General features: G+C 41.7%; 1 protein-coding gene across 1 annotated transcript in view; it reads right to left on the reverse strand.

The window, feature by feature from the left end:
* Positions 1-16,576, reverse strand: part of EFCAB5 (EF-hand calcium binding domain 5) — an 88,844-nt gene that overhangs the window by 12,926 nt on the left and 59,342 nt on the right. Inside the window, exons 15-19 of the mRNA XM_010861679.1 lie at positions 14,346-14,635; positions 12,278-12,447; positions 10,473-10,701; positions 5,941-6,093; positions 3,929-4,032 (exon numbers count right to left, since the gene is read on the reverse strand). Coding sequence (XP_010859981.1) covers positions 3,929-4,032; positions 5,941-6,093; positions 10,473-10,701; positions 12,278-12,447; positions 14,346-14,635 — 946 coding nt within the window. The remainder of the gene's footprint in view (positions 1-3,928; positions 4,033-5,940; positions 6,094-10,472; positions 10,702-12,277; positions 12,448-14,345; positions 14,636-16,576) is intronic.

A 16,576-nucleotide genomic window follows, 5' to 3' on the forward strand; every position in this document is an offset into this window, starting at 1 on the left:
AACTTTTTCACTTTCCTCTTTCACTTTCATCAACAGGCTCTTTAGTTCTTCTTCACTTTCTGCCATAAGGGTGGTATCATCTGCATATCTGAGGTTATTGATCTTTCTCCTGGCAATCTTGATTCCAGCTTGTGCTTCTTCCAGCCCAGTGTTTCTCATGCATGATGTACTCTGCATATAAGTTAAATAAGCAGGGTGACAATATACAGCCTTGACATACCCCTTTTCCTATTTGGAACCAGTCTGTTGTTCCATGTTCATCTGCTTTGCCTTATTTTTAAAATTTTATTTATTTGGCTGTGCCGGGTTTTAGTTGCAGCATGCAGGATCTAGTTCCCTGACTAGAGAAAGAACCTGGGCCCCCTGCATTGAGAGTGCTGAGTCTTAGCCACTGGACCTCCAGAGAAGTCCAATTCTGCCTTACTGTCTTTACTATAGACTTGTCCTTAACTGAGGGTATTCATTTTTTGTTTATGTAGTGTCCAGTAAGTCTTGGTTGAATGCCCAAAGAAGGATGAATGTGTTAGGTCAGGTTCTCTAGAAGCAGAGCCTGAGAAAGGGATGCTCTGTGCCAATTATTCACTGAGGGAGTGCTTTCGGGAGAAACCTTTGAAGGTCTGAGGCAAACAGGATGGGGAAGCGGAAGATGCTAAGGGACTTCCTTGGTGGTCCAGTGGCTAAGACTGCACTCCTAATGCAGGGGGCCTGGTTCAATCCCTGGTCACAGAACTAGATCCTGCATGACAGTGACTAAGAGTTTGCATGCCGCAACTAAGACCAGGTGCAGCCAAATAAATAAATATTTTTAAAACTGTGATTTCAGGTGAAGTTTATCCTCAGCCCAATCCTAAAAGGAGCTTTGGAAGCCAAATTGCACCCACACTCTGCCCCACCTTGAAGCAGGGGAGAGGTCTTTTGTCATTCGTTAGCGCTCTAAATGTAAACAGATACATCTTAACAGTTGAGTGAAACGTGAACATGAAGCCACTCAGTCATGTCCGACTCTTTGCAACCCCATGGACTGTAGCCTACCAGGCTCCTCTGTCCATGGGATTTTCCAGGCAATAGTACTGGAGTGGATTGCCATTTCCTTCTCCAAGGGATCTTCCCAACCCAGGGATTGAACCTGGGTCTCCCGCATCATAGACAGATGCTTTACCATCTGAGCCACCAGGGAAGTCCAGCTTTCACATAAGGGCTGGGCAATTAGACCATAGCTGGGTATCCAGATCCTACAATATCCAGTTAGCCCCAGGAAAGCTCTCAATTGTTTTTGAGTCGTGGGGGAGGGCAACTGGAGGATTCCTTGTACCCGATCAGAGGACAGCCTCCTGGACCCGTGTGTAATCTGAACTCCCAGGTAAGTGACCTTTGTCTTGACCATCTGTGCCTTAGCACGGGAGACTTTATATCCCCTTTCTGCCAAGAAGTTTAGAACCTGAATTGCATGTTGTTGGGCACTTTTCTCATCTGGAGAACAGATTAGTAGGTCATCTATGTATTGTAATATTTTCCCATTAGGTCCAGGTCCAGATCTAGGAGATCCTGGCTAAGGGCCTGTCCAAACAGGTGGGGGCTATCTCTGAACCTCTGAGATAATACTGTCCAAGTCATCTGTTGGTGTTTTTCTCCTGGGGCCTCCCACTTAAAGGCAAAAAGATATTGGGATTCTTTAGCCAGTGGTGTGCAAAAAAAATGCATCTCTGAGATCCAAGACTGTAAACCACTTGGCACTGGGTGGGATTTTTCCCAAGATTACATAGGGATTGGGTACTGTGGGATGGAGGGGGACTACAGCTTCATTTATGATCCGGAGATCTTGGACCATTCTCCAGGTTCCGTCTTTTTTCTTTACTGAGAGGATTGGGGTGTTACATGGTGAACTGGTGGGGACCAATAACCCACAAGCAAGGAATTTATTTATTAAAGGCTGTAGTCCCTCCCGAGCCTCTCTTTTGCGAGGATATTGTTTCCGGTTAGGAAACCAAGTGGGATCTCGGAGGACAATGATGACCAGTTCCGCTTGGTGGGCTCGTCCAGGAATCCCCTGGTCCCATACCTGGGGGTTAATTTTGTCTTCCCATAGTTTTTGGTCCTTCTCTATTGAAGGTGTAATGGGTTCTTCAGTAGTAACCAGGAGCTGTAGACCTCTAGGGACTGAAAAACTTCCCATCACAAGGGTGGTCCCCAGTTTACCACTGACTATCTGTGAGTCATTACAGAATGCTAAGAATAGCCAGCTGTCTTCCACCATTAGTAGCTAAAAATACAGACTCATGGATGTAGAAATGAGTCAAGCAGAGTTCCCCACGGACCATAACATTGTTCATGTCTTCTGTAAATATTACTCATTTAGAGGCTGCCCAGGAGGCTCAATGGTAAAGAATCTGACTGCCAATACAGGAGACGCAGACAAGCTTTCGAACCCTGGATTGGAAAGATCCCCTGGAGAAGGGAATGGCGACCCACTCCAATATTCTTGCCTGGAGAATCCCATGGACAGAGTAGCCGGGTAGGCTGGAGTCCACAGGGTCACAAAAGAGTCGGACACAATTAAGCAATAAACAACAACAAAGCTCTAAGCTGCTCTGGATGTGTGTTGGGGAGGTGTTTACAGAGCTCATCGGCCCCTCCTGGAGAGGGGCTCCCCTTGACAATTACAGGGTGAGTTATTAGCAATAGGATCTGCAGCCCCTGGCAGAAGATACTTGGGCGTTATTAGCAATAGGATCTGCAGCCCCTGGCAGAAGATACTTGGGCAGGGCACTGACAGCACCTGTGTCAGTGAGGGACCTGAGGTTTTCATAGAAATGTAGTAGCTCCTTCTTTCCCTCAGGAAGTATAAACACATCCTTTTATCTCTTTCCCCCTTTTCCCATCTACATGATATTGAGATGTCATTCCTTTTAGGTATCTGTAAAAACGCTGGTGCTTAGCACAGCCTCAGAAAAAACACGTTTAGGGAATTCCCTAGTGGTCCAGTGGCTAGGACTCTGTGCTTCCACTGCAAGGGGCATGGATTCAACCTCTGGTTGGGAAACTAACATCCTTCATGCTGTGGGTATGGCCAAAAAAGCATATTTACAGTTCATAACACCAATCCTGTCATGATAGAAAGGTTATGCCCTTGTTTGGCTGTACCTACCCGTCGCTGCAGCTGAGCCATGTCTTCATGATAGCCATAGTAGTGAGGCATCATGCTAAGCTTCCTTGGTCAACAGAGTTCCTCAAAAGGCACCTGCTCTAAGTTATACACAGGAATCCAAGGTTGTAAGTCTGGGTGTTAGAAGGACTCTTGTAAAACTCTTAGCCAGGACAAGGAATAACTATGGAAAGGAGCTTAAAACTGAATGAACATTCTGGTATGAGGCCAAACTGAAATTGAATTAACATAGGTACTTAAATGTCAAATTGCCTACTAGCCTGAGATAGGTTACTGCCTATTCAACTATGCTGACTCTCTAAGAAGCACTGTATTCTAGTTAAGATCTGTTTTTGCAGTAGTTTAGTAGCGTACTTTGCATTTCACACATGAGAGGCATTCAAGGTAATCTAGAACTGGGTACTTATTAAAGGCAACATTCTCTGCCTCCTCCCCGTCTTTGCACCAGCCTGTCTTCTTTAAGTTAAAAAAAAAAAAATGTCCGCAGGCTAGCTAACATTAAGAGGATGAGCTCTGATTAGTGATGTGGGTGTATTTTTCATAACCATGGTGGGTTTTTGTTAATTTCATGTTAATAAGAAAATTATAAAAAATAAAACACTAAATTGAAATCTGTTTTAAAAAGAACTTAAGGGGGAAAGGACCCAGGCAGACAAAGGTCTACAGTAATTTTCCTTTAAAGCCCCATCAGAATGAGAGCCATTATATTCATAAGAAGCAGAAGCTGGCAGTCAAACAAAACAGGCGGTGAGGTATGTCCCATACCTGAAGATGCATGTCTTCCTAAAGATGACAGAGGGATTCTTGTGGATTTCTGTTAGACCCTGCTGCCCTGTGACCATCATATTTCGTAAAACATAGTCTGAATCCTTGAAAAGAGGTAGAAATTTCATTACAGAGAGGAGTGATTAAACTTCATGCTCTCATTGAGACTTTTGGGGACAAATAGAAAAAAATTAGAAAAGCTTAGGCAATATAAAATGTTTTTCAAGTTATAGGTCAAGGTCAATATAATTTTGAGCCACAATGATGCCAAACACTTGGAAGGCTTCTAGGTTTGGGCCTCAGAAATTTTTTTCCCTAGACTGATTCATCCTATTGGTCATCCCAACCAGTCTCATGGTTTATGTTTTGTTTTGAGTTGTTTTGGTAAAATATACACAGCATAATATTATTATTTTTGCCATTCATAAGTGTGCAATTCAGTGGGATTAGAGACATTCACAATGTTGTGTAACCAGTCTAATGGTTTTAAATATAATTTACTTACCAGCCTGGATTTCCCCCAAACACTAAGCTCATATATCCAACTGTGTATTCAATATCTCCACTTAGATATCTAACAGACATTTCAAATTACAGTTTAAAAATGTTTTTCAATTTAGTAGGTGAGAAATTATCTTTTACTTAAATTTGTATTTCATTATGAGAACAACTGAACATTTTTTCCTATGTTTATTGACCATTTGCATGAGGTTTTTTTAAAAATAAAATTGTCTTTTGCTTATTTTTCTTTTGGATTTTCAAAATTCCACTAATTTTTATATAACACTGTTATTCTCTGCCAGATATATGGCAATTAATTGTGTTTATAACTTTGGTGCAAGAAAGTTTTACATTTTTATGTCATCAATGTATCAACCTCACTTTAATCACTTCAACCTTTGAGACTCAGCCATCCTTCCCCAGACTACAGTTGTAAATTCCCCCCATCCTTCATTTTCTTAGCTATCCTCATGCATTTATTCTTCTTCCATATGAAGATTAAATCATTTAGCCAATTTAAAAAATTATGCTAGAATTTTTCTTGCAATTTTGTTAAACTTAAAAATAACTTTGGTAAAAAATTAGATTTTAAAGTTATATTTATGGGGAGCTGCTATCACTCTTAGCCTGAAGGTGGTGATGGTAGTCAGTCGCTCAGTCATGTCCTACTCTGCGACCCTGTGGACTGTAGCCCACCAGGCTCCTCTGTCCATGGGATTATCCAGGCAAGAATACTAGAGTGGGTTGCTATTTCCTTCTCCAGGGAATCTTCCTGATCCAGGGATCAAACCAGCTTCTCCTGCTTGACAGGCAGATTCTTTGCCACTGAGCCGCCTGGGAAGCCCAAAGAGGTAAGGAGAGGAAGCAATTACCAGAACCTGGAGAAGACAGCCAAGTAGAGAGGACCATGTGACTAAGGTACAGTGGTCTTTTTTTTTTTAAATTCCCAACTTTTATTTTTGGCCTCCCCATTCTCTAAGTATCAAAGTACTTTCTTCTTGAATCAGACTGTATACTGAATACGTTTAAAACACAGCTGAGTGCTGTCTTTCTCTAACAGGTAAAAATTTTTAACAGTAAATTTGAAATGTGTGTGGTCCAAAGAAGAAGGATAAAGAAAAAGAACAGATTATGATCTCTTATTTCCCATTGACATAAGACTAACATAAGATTTCATATATTGGGGGCATGGAGCCCTCTTCAAGCGGACATTCTGAGCAGGACTATTGTTCAAAAATGTTAAAAAAGAGAATGTATTAGCAGTTTTCATAATCCACAGAGATCACTTGACTTCTTGTCTCTTCAACAGAGACCTGGGGGCCAGGAACTCTTCTTGCCGCACCAACCTCCCGGGATGGCCCTTCATTCTATTCATTTTGTTGAAGAACACAGCTAACCCAAAGAAACCTAGAGAGGGAGAGCCAAAAGCATAAATACCCCAACCTCACTCTCCTTCTGCCTGCCAGTCTCCTACTGGTGCCTTTCATTGGACAAACTGAAGCAGGAGCTACCTTCTCTGAGTTGGGCTCAACAAAGTATGTAGAGATGGCAGTGATGCTGGGTGTGATGTTGTAGAGCCAGCCTATGCCAGTGATCACAATATGAAGGATGTGCTCCCGGCTGTGGACGTAGTGATAGGCAGTACTAAAGACATTGGCAACACCCTGTAGAGACAGAAATTTAAATTGCCTTCTCTTTTAAAAATAGCCAAATAATTAGTAATGCATCAATTGGATTATCTTTTTTTTTTTTTGCTTATTTGGTGGCATCGGATCTTAATAGTTGCACACATGGGCTCTTCACTGTGCTGTGTGGGCTTATTTGCCCCCTGGCATGTGGGATTTTAGTTCCCTGACCAGGGATCAAACCTGCATCTCCTGCGTTGGAAGGCAGATTCTTAACCACTGGACCATCCGGGAGAGTCCCCTGAATTATCTTTTAAATTAATGATCATCTGTTGTTACTGTTGTTCCTGTTGTTTAGTCGCTCAGTTGTGTTCGACTCTGTAACCCCATGGGCGGTAGCCCACCAGACTCCTCTGTCCATGGGATTTTCCAGGCAAGATTACAGGAGTGGGATGCCATTTCCTCCTGAGGAAATCTTCCAGACCCTACAACTCCTGTATTGGAGAGCAGATTCTTTATCACCGAGGCACCAGGGACACCCAATAATCATCTACTTCCTAAAAATTATTCATTGGTTCTCAAAAGGCATTTCAAAAGAGTTCTCAAAAATGTTTCAGGTTCCACTATGAAAAAATGAAACCAAAAGAGTAAACAGAGATCTACTGGAAAACCCATCTAACTTACTACGTTTGCTGATAATCATCCAGTGAAATCAGTGGTATATACCATCAGAAAGCAGTGTCATAAGAACAAGGTAAACTTTGAAATGAGAAAAAAATAATGTTTAAAAGCCAACAACTAATGCCAGCCTTGGACAGATGGGTAAGAGCTGCCCCAATCTGATGCAAGATTAATATCTGTGTGTTTACATGGCTACTGTCATCAGATCAGCTGTGCAGGTATGCTGGGTTTCCAGGCCTGCAGTTACACGGTTTTCTTCAACACATAAAGAGAGCCTGTTCCACAGAGAAAGGATCGGAAACCCTCAGAACCCATCTGTGGTCTTGTTGTCAAGAAACCCTAGGATATGACCTCCCTGGTGGTCCAGTGGTTGAGACTTCACATTCCAACGCAGAGGGTATGGGTTCAATCCTGGTTGAGGAGCAAAGATTTCACATGCCTCTTGGCCAAGGAACCAAAGCATAGAAGCAATGTTATAGCACATTCAATAAAGACTTTAAAAAATGGTCACATCAAAGGAAACTCTAGGAGGAACCACAAATTCTTCAAAAATATCTGCATTTTATATTATGACCCAAGACATCTAAGGATATCTCAAGAGCCTTTACCTCCAAGGGCTAGGAGGTCAATTTATAATTCACTTTGACATGTTCTCTAATAAGACTATGGTGATTGCCGCCGTGAAAGTAAAACACACTCCTTGGAAGGAAAGTTATGACCAACCCAGATAGAAGGCAATGGCACCCCACTCCAGGACTCTTGCCTGGAAAATCCCATGGACGGAGGAGCCTGGTAGGCTGCAGTCCATGGGGTCGAAGAGTCGGACACGACTGAGCGACTTCACTTTCACTTTTTACTTTCATACATTGGAGAAGGAAATGGCAACCCACTCCAGTGTTCTTGCCTGGAGAATCCCAGGGACGGGGGAGCCTGGTGGGCTGCCGTCTATGGGGTCACAGAGTCGGACACAACTGAAGCGACTTAGCAGCAGCAGCAACAGCAGCAGATAGCATATTAAAAAGCAAAGACTTTACTTTGCCAACAAAGGTCCATCTAGTCAAGGCTATGTTTTTTTCCAGTAGTTATGTATGGATGTGAGAGTTGGATTGTGAAGAAAGCTGAATGCCGAAGAATTGATGCTTTTGAACTGTGGTGTTGGAGAAGACTCTTGAGAGTCCCTTGGACTGCAAAGAGATCCAACCAGTCCATCCTAAAGGAGATCAGTCCTGGGTGTTCATTGGAAGGACTGATGTTGAAACTGAAACTCCAATACTTTGGCCACCTCATGCAAAGAGTTGACTCATTGGAAAAGACCCTGATGCTGGGAAGGATTGGGGGCAGGAGAAGAAGGGGACGACAGAGGATGAGATGGCTGGATGGCATCACCGACTCGATGCACATGAGTTTGGGTGAACTCTGGGAGTTGGTGATGGACAGGGAGGCCTGGAGTGCTGAGGTTCGTGGGGTCGCAAAGAGCGGACATGACTGAGTGACTGAACCGAACTGAACTGAATGATAATTTGGAGTATAGTTCACCATACTCTTCCACTTTGCATCTTAATATCTTCACATCATTCTTATGTCAGAAGAGAATGAAACTTATTATTAAAAAGATGTCCAGGGGAAAAGATTCTACCACTTCCTTAGTTGTACATCCAGTAAATGAGAGGGGAAAAATTTAAATGATGGTAAATAAACATCAAGAGCATCCAGGGGAACAGATGATAGCAACTTCCTGATTGCTGCTACATCCCAATCCAATGCCTCCCTAGGGTTTTCAATCTCCTTCGATGAAATTTTTATTCATAAAATTAAATTAAAAAAATTTTTTTCTTTTTGGCTGCACTGTGCAGCATGTGGGATTTTAGTTCCCCAACCAGGGATTAAACCTATGCTCCCTGCTATGGAAGCGTGGAGTCTTAACCACTGGACCACCAGGAAAGTCCTAAAATTAAATGCTTGTAGAAATGGTCTAGTTATTTTATAATCTTAAAAGTGCTTTCCAGGGACTTCCCTAATGGTCCGGGGGCTAAGACTTTGCATTCCCCATGCATGGGGCCTGGGTTTGATCTTTGGTCAGGGAACTAGATCCCATGTTGCTGCTGCTTCTGCTGCTGCTGCTAAGTCGCTTCAGTCGTGTCCAACTCTGTGTGACCCCATAGACGGCAGCCCACCAGGCTCCCCCGTCCCTGGGATTCTCCAGGCAAGAACACTGGAGTGGGTTGCCATTTCCTTCTCCAATGCAGGAAAGTGAAAAGTGAAAGTGAAGTCGCTCAGTCGTGTTGGACTCTTAGCGATGCCATGGACCGCAGCCCACCAGGCTCCTCCATCCATGGGATTCTCCAGGTGCCACAACTAAAGATCCTATATGCTGCAACTAAGACCTGGAACAGCCAAATAAATAATAAAATAAATATATATATATTTTAAAAAGTGCCTTTCCTTTTTTTAGTTTCTTTTGTTTAATTTTATTTTCATTTAGCAGACAGTATAAGATACTTAAACACCATCTTCAAACAAGGGACCTAATTTCAAAAACCTGTTTTATTTAGTTAGTTATCTTAATACTTGTTCATTTATTTGACTGCCTTGGGTCTTAGTTGCTGCTCGAGGGATCTTCATTGATGTCATGCAGGATCTTTGGTTGTGGCCTGCGGCTCCCAGGCTTAGTTGTTCCTCAGCAAATGGGATCTTAGTTACCCAACCAGATAGCAAACCCATGACCCTTGCATTGGCAGGCAGATTCTTAACCACTGGACCACCAGGGAAGTCCCCTCAAACCTATTTTAATATTTGGGGATTCCTGGGTGGCTCAGTGGTAAAAAATCCTCCTGCCAATGCAGGAGACACAAGTTCAACCCCTGGGTCAGGAAGATCCTCTGGAGGAAGAAATGGCAACCCACTCCAGTATTTCCAGCCTGGAAATCCCATGTACAGAGAAGCCTGGTGGGCTACATTCCATGGGGTTGCAAAGAGTCGAACATGACTGAGCGACTGGGCACAGTCTTTAAATAAAACTCCACTGATAACCCAGAATAAAACCCACATATTAACCTTGATATAAAGATTTTTATTTTTATTTATTTTTGCTCTTGTTCAACAGTAAGCATCATGGACTTTATTTTCTATTAAGTTTAAGCTAATATAACATTTTAAAAAAGAAATACTGGATAATCAACAATTTTACCAAAGAAGCCACAGCATTACAGGTCATGAAAAAGTGCCACTCCCTTTTGAGATCTGATTTGAAAACATGAATAATTTGAGAAACATTTAGGCTTTTCCTTCATTCTTCATCCTCAAAAATTATAACACTAAAATCAAGAACTATGGTAAGGCATATCATATTTAGCACCATTTGGGTAAAGAGCAAAGGATTTCTAGTTACCACTATAAATAAAACATAAATATGTCTCTTCTAAAAGTTCATTCCTACTTTTTGGGTTTTAGCTAGTAGTCTAATAGTTGGATTTCAGTTCTATAGCAGAAAATGCCGTTCCTACAATTAATACCATGGAACACATTAACAAGCTTCCCAGACAATCTGAGGCATAGATATGCAACTGAGTCTGAGTCCCTCCATGTGTAATAGGGAACCTCTCCAAAGACTGACACATGTATGATGACACCATTTATATACATAGCTTTACTCTCATCTGGTTTCAGGTTTTACTTTTTCAAAAAGTATAGGACAGGCTATCCTACCATTGATTTTGAAGAACTTTTCTATGTCGTACCTGATAGAATCTGATCTCGTGGGGTAGGAAGATGTTAATTTTCTGGGGATCTCTTAGAGTGTCAACAGCCAAGACCCCAAATATCCTCATATATGCGTCCTGAAGGGGAAGAGCCAGGAATGACCCATTGTGATCGCTCTTCTTGCGGGAATGGTTCCAGAAGTAGATGTTCCCATGGTGCTGAACTTGGGGGACGTGTATTGGCTTCCCTTCATCCACTACTGTAAAGCTGAGGAACAGGAATATGAGAAAAGGAGAAAGGCACAGAAGAGGGCTTTAGACTAAGCCATGCAGGACACTAGATCAGTCCATCCATAATCATTAGTATTATATATCAGAGAAGTGGACTCATAAAATTACCAGTCTGGAGAGTCTGACTTGAGAGAAAGATTCTTAAAAATAAGCTTAATAGTGTGTATATCGAAGAACAAGAAAGACTGTACAGAAAAAAATGAGGATCGATGAGCCAGATACAGTCAGATTAGGGGGACACAATGGAAAGGGCTAGAAATTAAGAGTGATTATGTTGTTATAATGGCTGTAATACGAATCCAGCTGCATTTGATTTGGGACTATAAGTGTTATTGGGGAAAGATTGCTACAAAGAGACATAATGTCAATAAAAGTTGACATAGAGTTCTTACACTATGACAGGCAAAAAAAATAAATAAACTTAGATCATAACAGAGAAAACATACACAAACAAGATGTTGTTGTTTAGTTGCTAAGTCATGTCCTACTCTTTTGCAACCCCATGGAGGGTAGCCTACTAGGCTCCTCCATCCATGGGATTTCCCAGGCAAGAATGCTGGATTGGGTTGCCATTTCCTTCTCCAGGGGATCCTCCTGACCCAAGAATGGAACCCGAGTCTCCTGCATTGGCAGGCAGATTCTTTACCAATGGGCTACCAGGAAAGCCCATTTAAACAGGATGTGGAGACATAATTTGACTTTATTTTTGGGGGCTCCAAGATCATTTCAGATGGTGACTGCAGCCATGAAATTAAAAGACGCTTACTCCTTGGAAGAAAAGTTATGACCAACCTAGACAGCATATTAAAAACAGAGACATTACTTTGCCAACAAAGGTCCAACTAGTCAAGCTATGGTTTTTCCAGTAGTCATGTATGGATGTGAGAGTTGGACTATAAAGAAAGCTGAGTGCTGAAGAATTGATGCTTTTGAACTGTGGTGTTGGAGAAGACTCTTGAGAGTCCCTTGGACTGCCAGGAGATCCAACCAGTCCATCGTAAAGGAAATCAGTCCTGAATGTTCATTGGAAGGACTGATGTTGAGGCTGAAACTCCAATACTTTGGCCACCTGATGAGAAGAACTGACTCATTTGAAAAGACCCTGATGCTGGGAAAGATTGAAGGTGGGAGGAGAAGGGGATGACAGAAGATGAGATGGTTGGATGGCATCACCAACTCAATGAACATGAGTTTGGGTCAACTCTGGGAATTGAAGATAGACAGGGAGGCCTGGTGTACTGCAGTCCATAGGGTCACAAAGAGTTGGACACGACTGAGCAACTGAACTGAACTGAACTGGAGACATAATTTATGGAGCAGGTACAACTAATTGAACTGATACTGTGAAGCAAAGTCCCTACATGAAAACCAATGCTCTTGGAAAAATCAGGTGAAATCACCCAAGACTGGAAACCTCCTGCTTGAGAAACTTTGGTGACCTGAGGCATTTCTCTCTTGGACAGCTAACTAGGAAGGATTTCAGTGCTACTTTACTTCACAAAAGGAATTTTTTTCAAAAGTGGGGTGAAACCAACATCTTTGGAAATTCTTACCTGATCCCCTTCATGTCCCTGTAGAGCACTCTTTTCAGAACAAACGGAGCATCGTCTAAAGTACAAGCTACATTCCTCAATAGAACGTTCCCTCTATCAGGCAGAAGTAGGTTTTCTTCTAAGAGGGAAATGTGAGCACTGATCTTCTTATTTCCATGGGCTTCAGCATCCTGTGGCAAAATGTTTCTGACCATTTATTTGCCAATTGCCAAAGAGCTATTCTCTTAATCATGTCTCCCTTCATTAGCCAATCTGTGCATCTGACCCCAATAATTTCATTTCCCTGAGTAAATGATGCAGATATTACCATAAATAGACCGTGGGGGAAAGGCTGACACCACAGCTGTTCCTGAAACCTGAGTTTCAGTGAGTAGAATAGATTTACTTTATGCCAACCAGACCAGTTCTACTAAAAAAAAAAAATCTGTCAAGTCTACTTATATTTAGAGGTTTAAAACTTGGATCCCTTTGAACCATACTCATGTTGTATGGGCTTCAGTTAAAAGTGCTTATTTTAGAGAGCTCAGGCAAGAAAGATGACTCATATTTCTTGACCATCCACTATGATGTGAATATGGGAAAATGCTCTCGAGAAATTCTTAACATAGTTTGGCTGTGACATTTGACTTACATCATTTCAGGAAAGGATTACTTGGGGCTCCAGATTGCAGACTATATGCAACTACTATTTATTTTTCTTTTCAGCTGTACTCTACAGCATGTGGGATTCTAGTTCCCTGATCAGGGATCAAACCCATGCCCCTTGGAGTAGAAGCACAGAGTACTAACCAGCCGACCTCCAGGGAAGTCCCACAACTACTATGTCTAATTAAAATAACTGAAAATTCTATGTACCTAAAATATTATAATAATATTATGTGTTAACACATATGCCAAGTATGGGTATAAATTGGGAATATTAGAGACAGTTTCTCTGATATTTGTCTCCTCTTCCTATAAACTTGGGTTTGTTCTTTGTGCTTTTCTTTTCCCTTCTTGATTCCTCCTTTTCTACATAGAAAATCAATAGACTAGCAAAAATGTAGTAGTAAGATGTCTCTAAGGGTATGGCAGATTTCTGAAGCAAGTTGGAACAATAACTCTTTTGCTTTTTGGCTGAGCCTCCTGCAGTGGAAATGCAGTGTCCTTAATCACTGCACTGCCAGGGAAATTCCAGTATCTCTTTTTCTTGATTGGTCTACTGTTCCTGGTCCCATCATTTCCGATTATTGAGATATTGGAAAATTAAGCCATTCAGGAGATGATTCCCATAATCATGTGTTGCTATTTAGCTGAGATGAATGACATAGTTTCCCCGGATCAATGGAAGCTGTGATACTTGTAGAAGACAGCCATGCTGTTCCTGCCTGGGAAAAGCAGTAAGCTGGAAGCGTCCAAGGAAGGCAGCAGAGCTGTGGATGGTGGTTCATCCAGGTCATGTCTTTTAAGGGACAGGATTCTGCAATAGTCTCAGCTTATTTCTAGGCAGTGCTATGAACTATTGTGTCACGTTGGATTCTACTTTATAATGACTTTATGATTTAAATAGTTCCTTTTATTTTTACTTTATTTTTAATTGGAGGGTAATTGCTTTACAATGTTGCATTGGTTTCTAAATCAGCCATAAGTATACACATATAGCCCCTCTGTCTGAAGCCTCACTCCCACCACCCCCCAAATAGTTCCTTTTAAAACTGACTCCCAAAACAGCATGCAAGGGAAATAGAGCTTAAACTGCTTGTACATCTCCTTACTGTTTTTGTTTTTGTTTTTAATGTCAGTTTATTGTCTGTTATAGTTTCTTTGACTCTTGGCACAAATGAAATTAGGAATTCCAAGACATAATTCTGTTTCTTATACCTTTCCTCTCTGCTTCTACCTTGCCAATCTGCAATCATTCCAGTTACATCTTTACTAGGTTTGGGGTCATTGTAAAACATTGAAATGAGTAAAATAGCCTATTAAAAGATTTCTCAAGAGAATTTTGTGTGTTCCTCCTTTGCAACCATTGAACATCATCACCTGGGAGGAAATGTTTTTCTCTTATATGTCATTTTAGAAAGCACACCTGTGTGAGGGCCTTAAAGGTCTCCGTGTACACTGGCTCCAAGGACACGCCACTTGTCTCTGCAGCACGTTGGATTTGGTGCAGCCACTTTTGTCTGGCACAATTCCTCAGACTCTCAACATGGCTCCTTTCTAAAGAGTTCATCAGAAACTCCACAACACTTTCCAGAACTTCTTCTTCATTGCCCCTGAGTTCAGAGACAACCAATTCTATGTATTTCTGAAACTGTTTGGAAGACAATCTCACTTCGTGCCCAGGGTGTAGCTTTGGAAATTGGACATGTAGTTTAGCTAAAAGACAGAAACATAAAACCAAAAACTAATCAAAAGTTCATTCACCTGTGGGGGAAATTTGCATTCTTACAGCAAATCGAAGCCTCTAACAACTGCTTCTCATGGAAAACCAGGTATGTCAAAGGCATCTCCAATGGATGTCCAGTGGAACATCTTACAGTGACTTTCTATGCGGAACTCAAGATGATTCCTATATCATCTATTTTTTTTTTAAGTCAATTTATTTATTTTTAGTTGGAGGATAGTTGCTTTACAGTACTGTTTTGGTTTCTGCCATACAGCAACATGAATTAGCCATAGGTATACATATGTCCCCTCCCCCTGAACCTCTCTCCCACCTCCCACCCCATCATATCCCTCTGGGTTGTCACAGAGCACTGGATCTGAGCTCCCTGAGTCATACAGCAAATTCCCACTGGCTGTCGATTTTACATATTATGGTAATGTATATTGTTTCATTTTAATTCTACCTCTCAGCCAGGTGAAACCTTATAACATCATCCTCAGGTCCCTTAAATTCTAGAATTCATCGTGTCCAACTCCTTTGTTTTACCCATGAGGACACCTGGCTCTACAGAAGGTCAGTAAGTTGCTCACGGTCATGTGATCACTTCAGTTCAGTTCAGTCGCTCAGTCGTGTCCGACTCTTTGCGACCCCATGAACCGCAGCACACCAGGCCTCCCTGTCCATCACTAACTCCCGGAGTTCACTCAAACTCACGTCCATCGAGTCGGTGATGCCATCCAACCATCTCATCCTCCGTCGTCCCCTTCTCCTCCTGCCCTCAATCTTTCCCAGCATCAGGGTCTTTTCAAATGAGTCAGCTCTTCGCATCAGGTGGCCAAAGTATTGGAGTTTCAGCTTCAACTTCAACCTTCCAATGAACACCCAGGACTGATCTCCTTTAGAATGGACTGATTGGATCTCCTTGCAGTCCAAGGGACTCTCAAGAGCCTTCTCTTGAGAACATCACAGTTCAAAAGCATCAATTCTTCGGTGCTCAGGTTTCTTCACAGTCCAACTCTCACATCCATACATGACCACTGGAAAAACCATAGCCTTGACTAGACAGAACTTTGTTGGTAAAGTAATGTCTCTGCTTTTTAATATGCTGTCTAGGTTGGTCATAACTTTCCTTCCAAGGAGTAAGCATCTTTTAATTTCATTGCTGCAATCACCATCTGAAGTGATTTCAGAGCCCAGAAAAATAAAGTCAGCCACTGTTTTCAGTTTCCCCACCTATCTGCCATGAAGTGATGGAACCAGATGCCATGATCTTAGTTTCTGAATGTTGAGCTTTAAGCCAACTATTTCACTCTCCTCTTTCACTTTCATCAAGATTCTCTTTAGTTCTTCACTTTCTGCCATGAGGGTGGTGTCAACTGCATATCTGAGGTTATTGATATTTCTCCCAGCAATCTTACTTAGTAAAAGATAAAATATCAGAACCCAGCTCTCCTGACCATCGTGTAATATCTTTTCTTCCATGGACCATGGTTCTGTGTTATGAAGTTTTCCCATCTTGTAAGTGAAAACCACCTCATTAGACACAATTAATGAAGAACACCTGATGTTGATCAACTTAGGTAACTTTAAAGATCAACCAATACAATGATTTTTGAAAGGGCTGAAGAACTTTACTAACCCTTATCATTTTTTCTCTCATGCACCATATACTTTAAGAATTTGAAGTCTGTTATGTCAAAGTCTCAGATAAATCCTTAAACCCAGTGTAGAGCAAAATAATTTATCCTGGGATCTAAGCAAATGAAGGAGAGAACTTCTTATATGAGAATTTTAGTAGCTTTTGATTGAGAAGAATTGATCAGAAGAAGAAAAATATAGGAGAAGAGAAAGTCATTAAGGAGAACACAAAGTTAAGTAAATGTAGGGGAAACTTTGGAGAAGGCAATGGCACCCCACTCCAGCACTCTTGC

Source organism: Bison bison, unplaced genomic scaffold (genome assembly GCF_000754665.1).
Source record: "Bison bison bison isolate TAMUID 2011002044 unplaced genomic scaffold, Bison_UMD1.0 scf7180017864472, whole genome shotgun sequence".
Classification (NCBI taxonomy): Eukaryota; Metazoa; Chordata; class Mammalia; order Artiodactyla; family Bovidae; genus Bison; species Bison bison.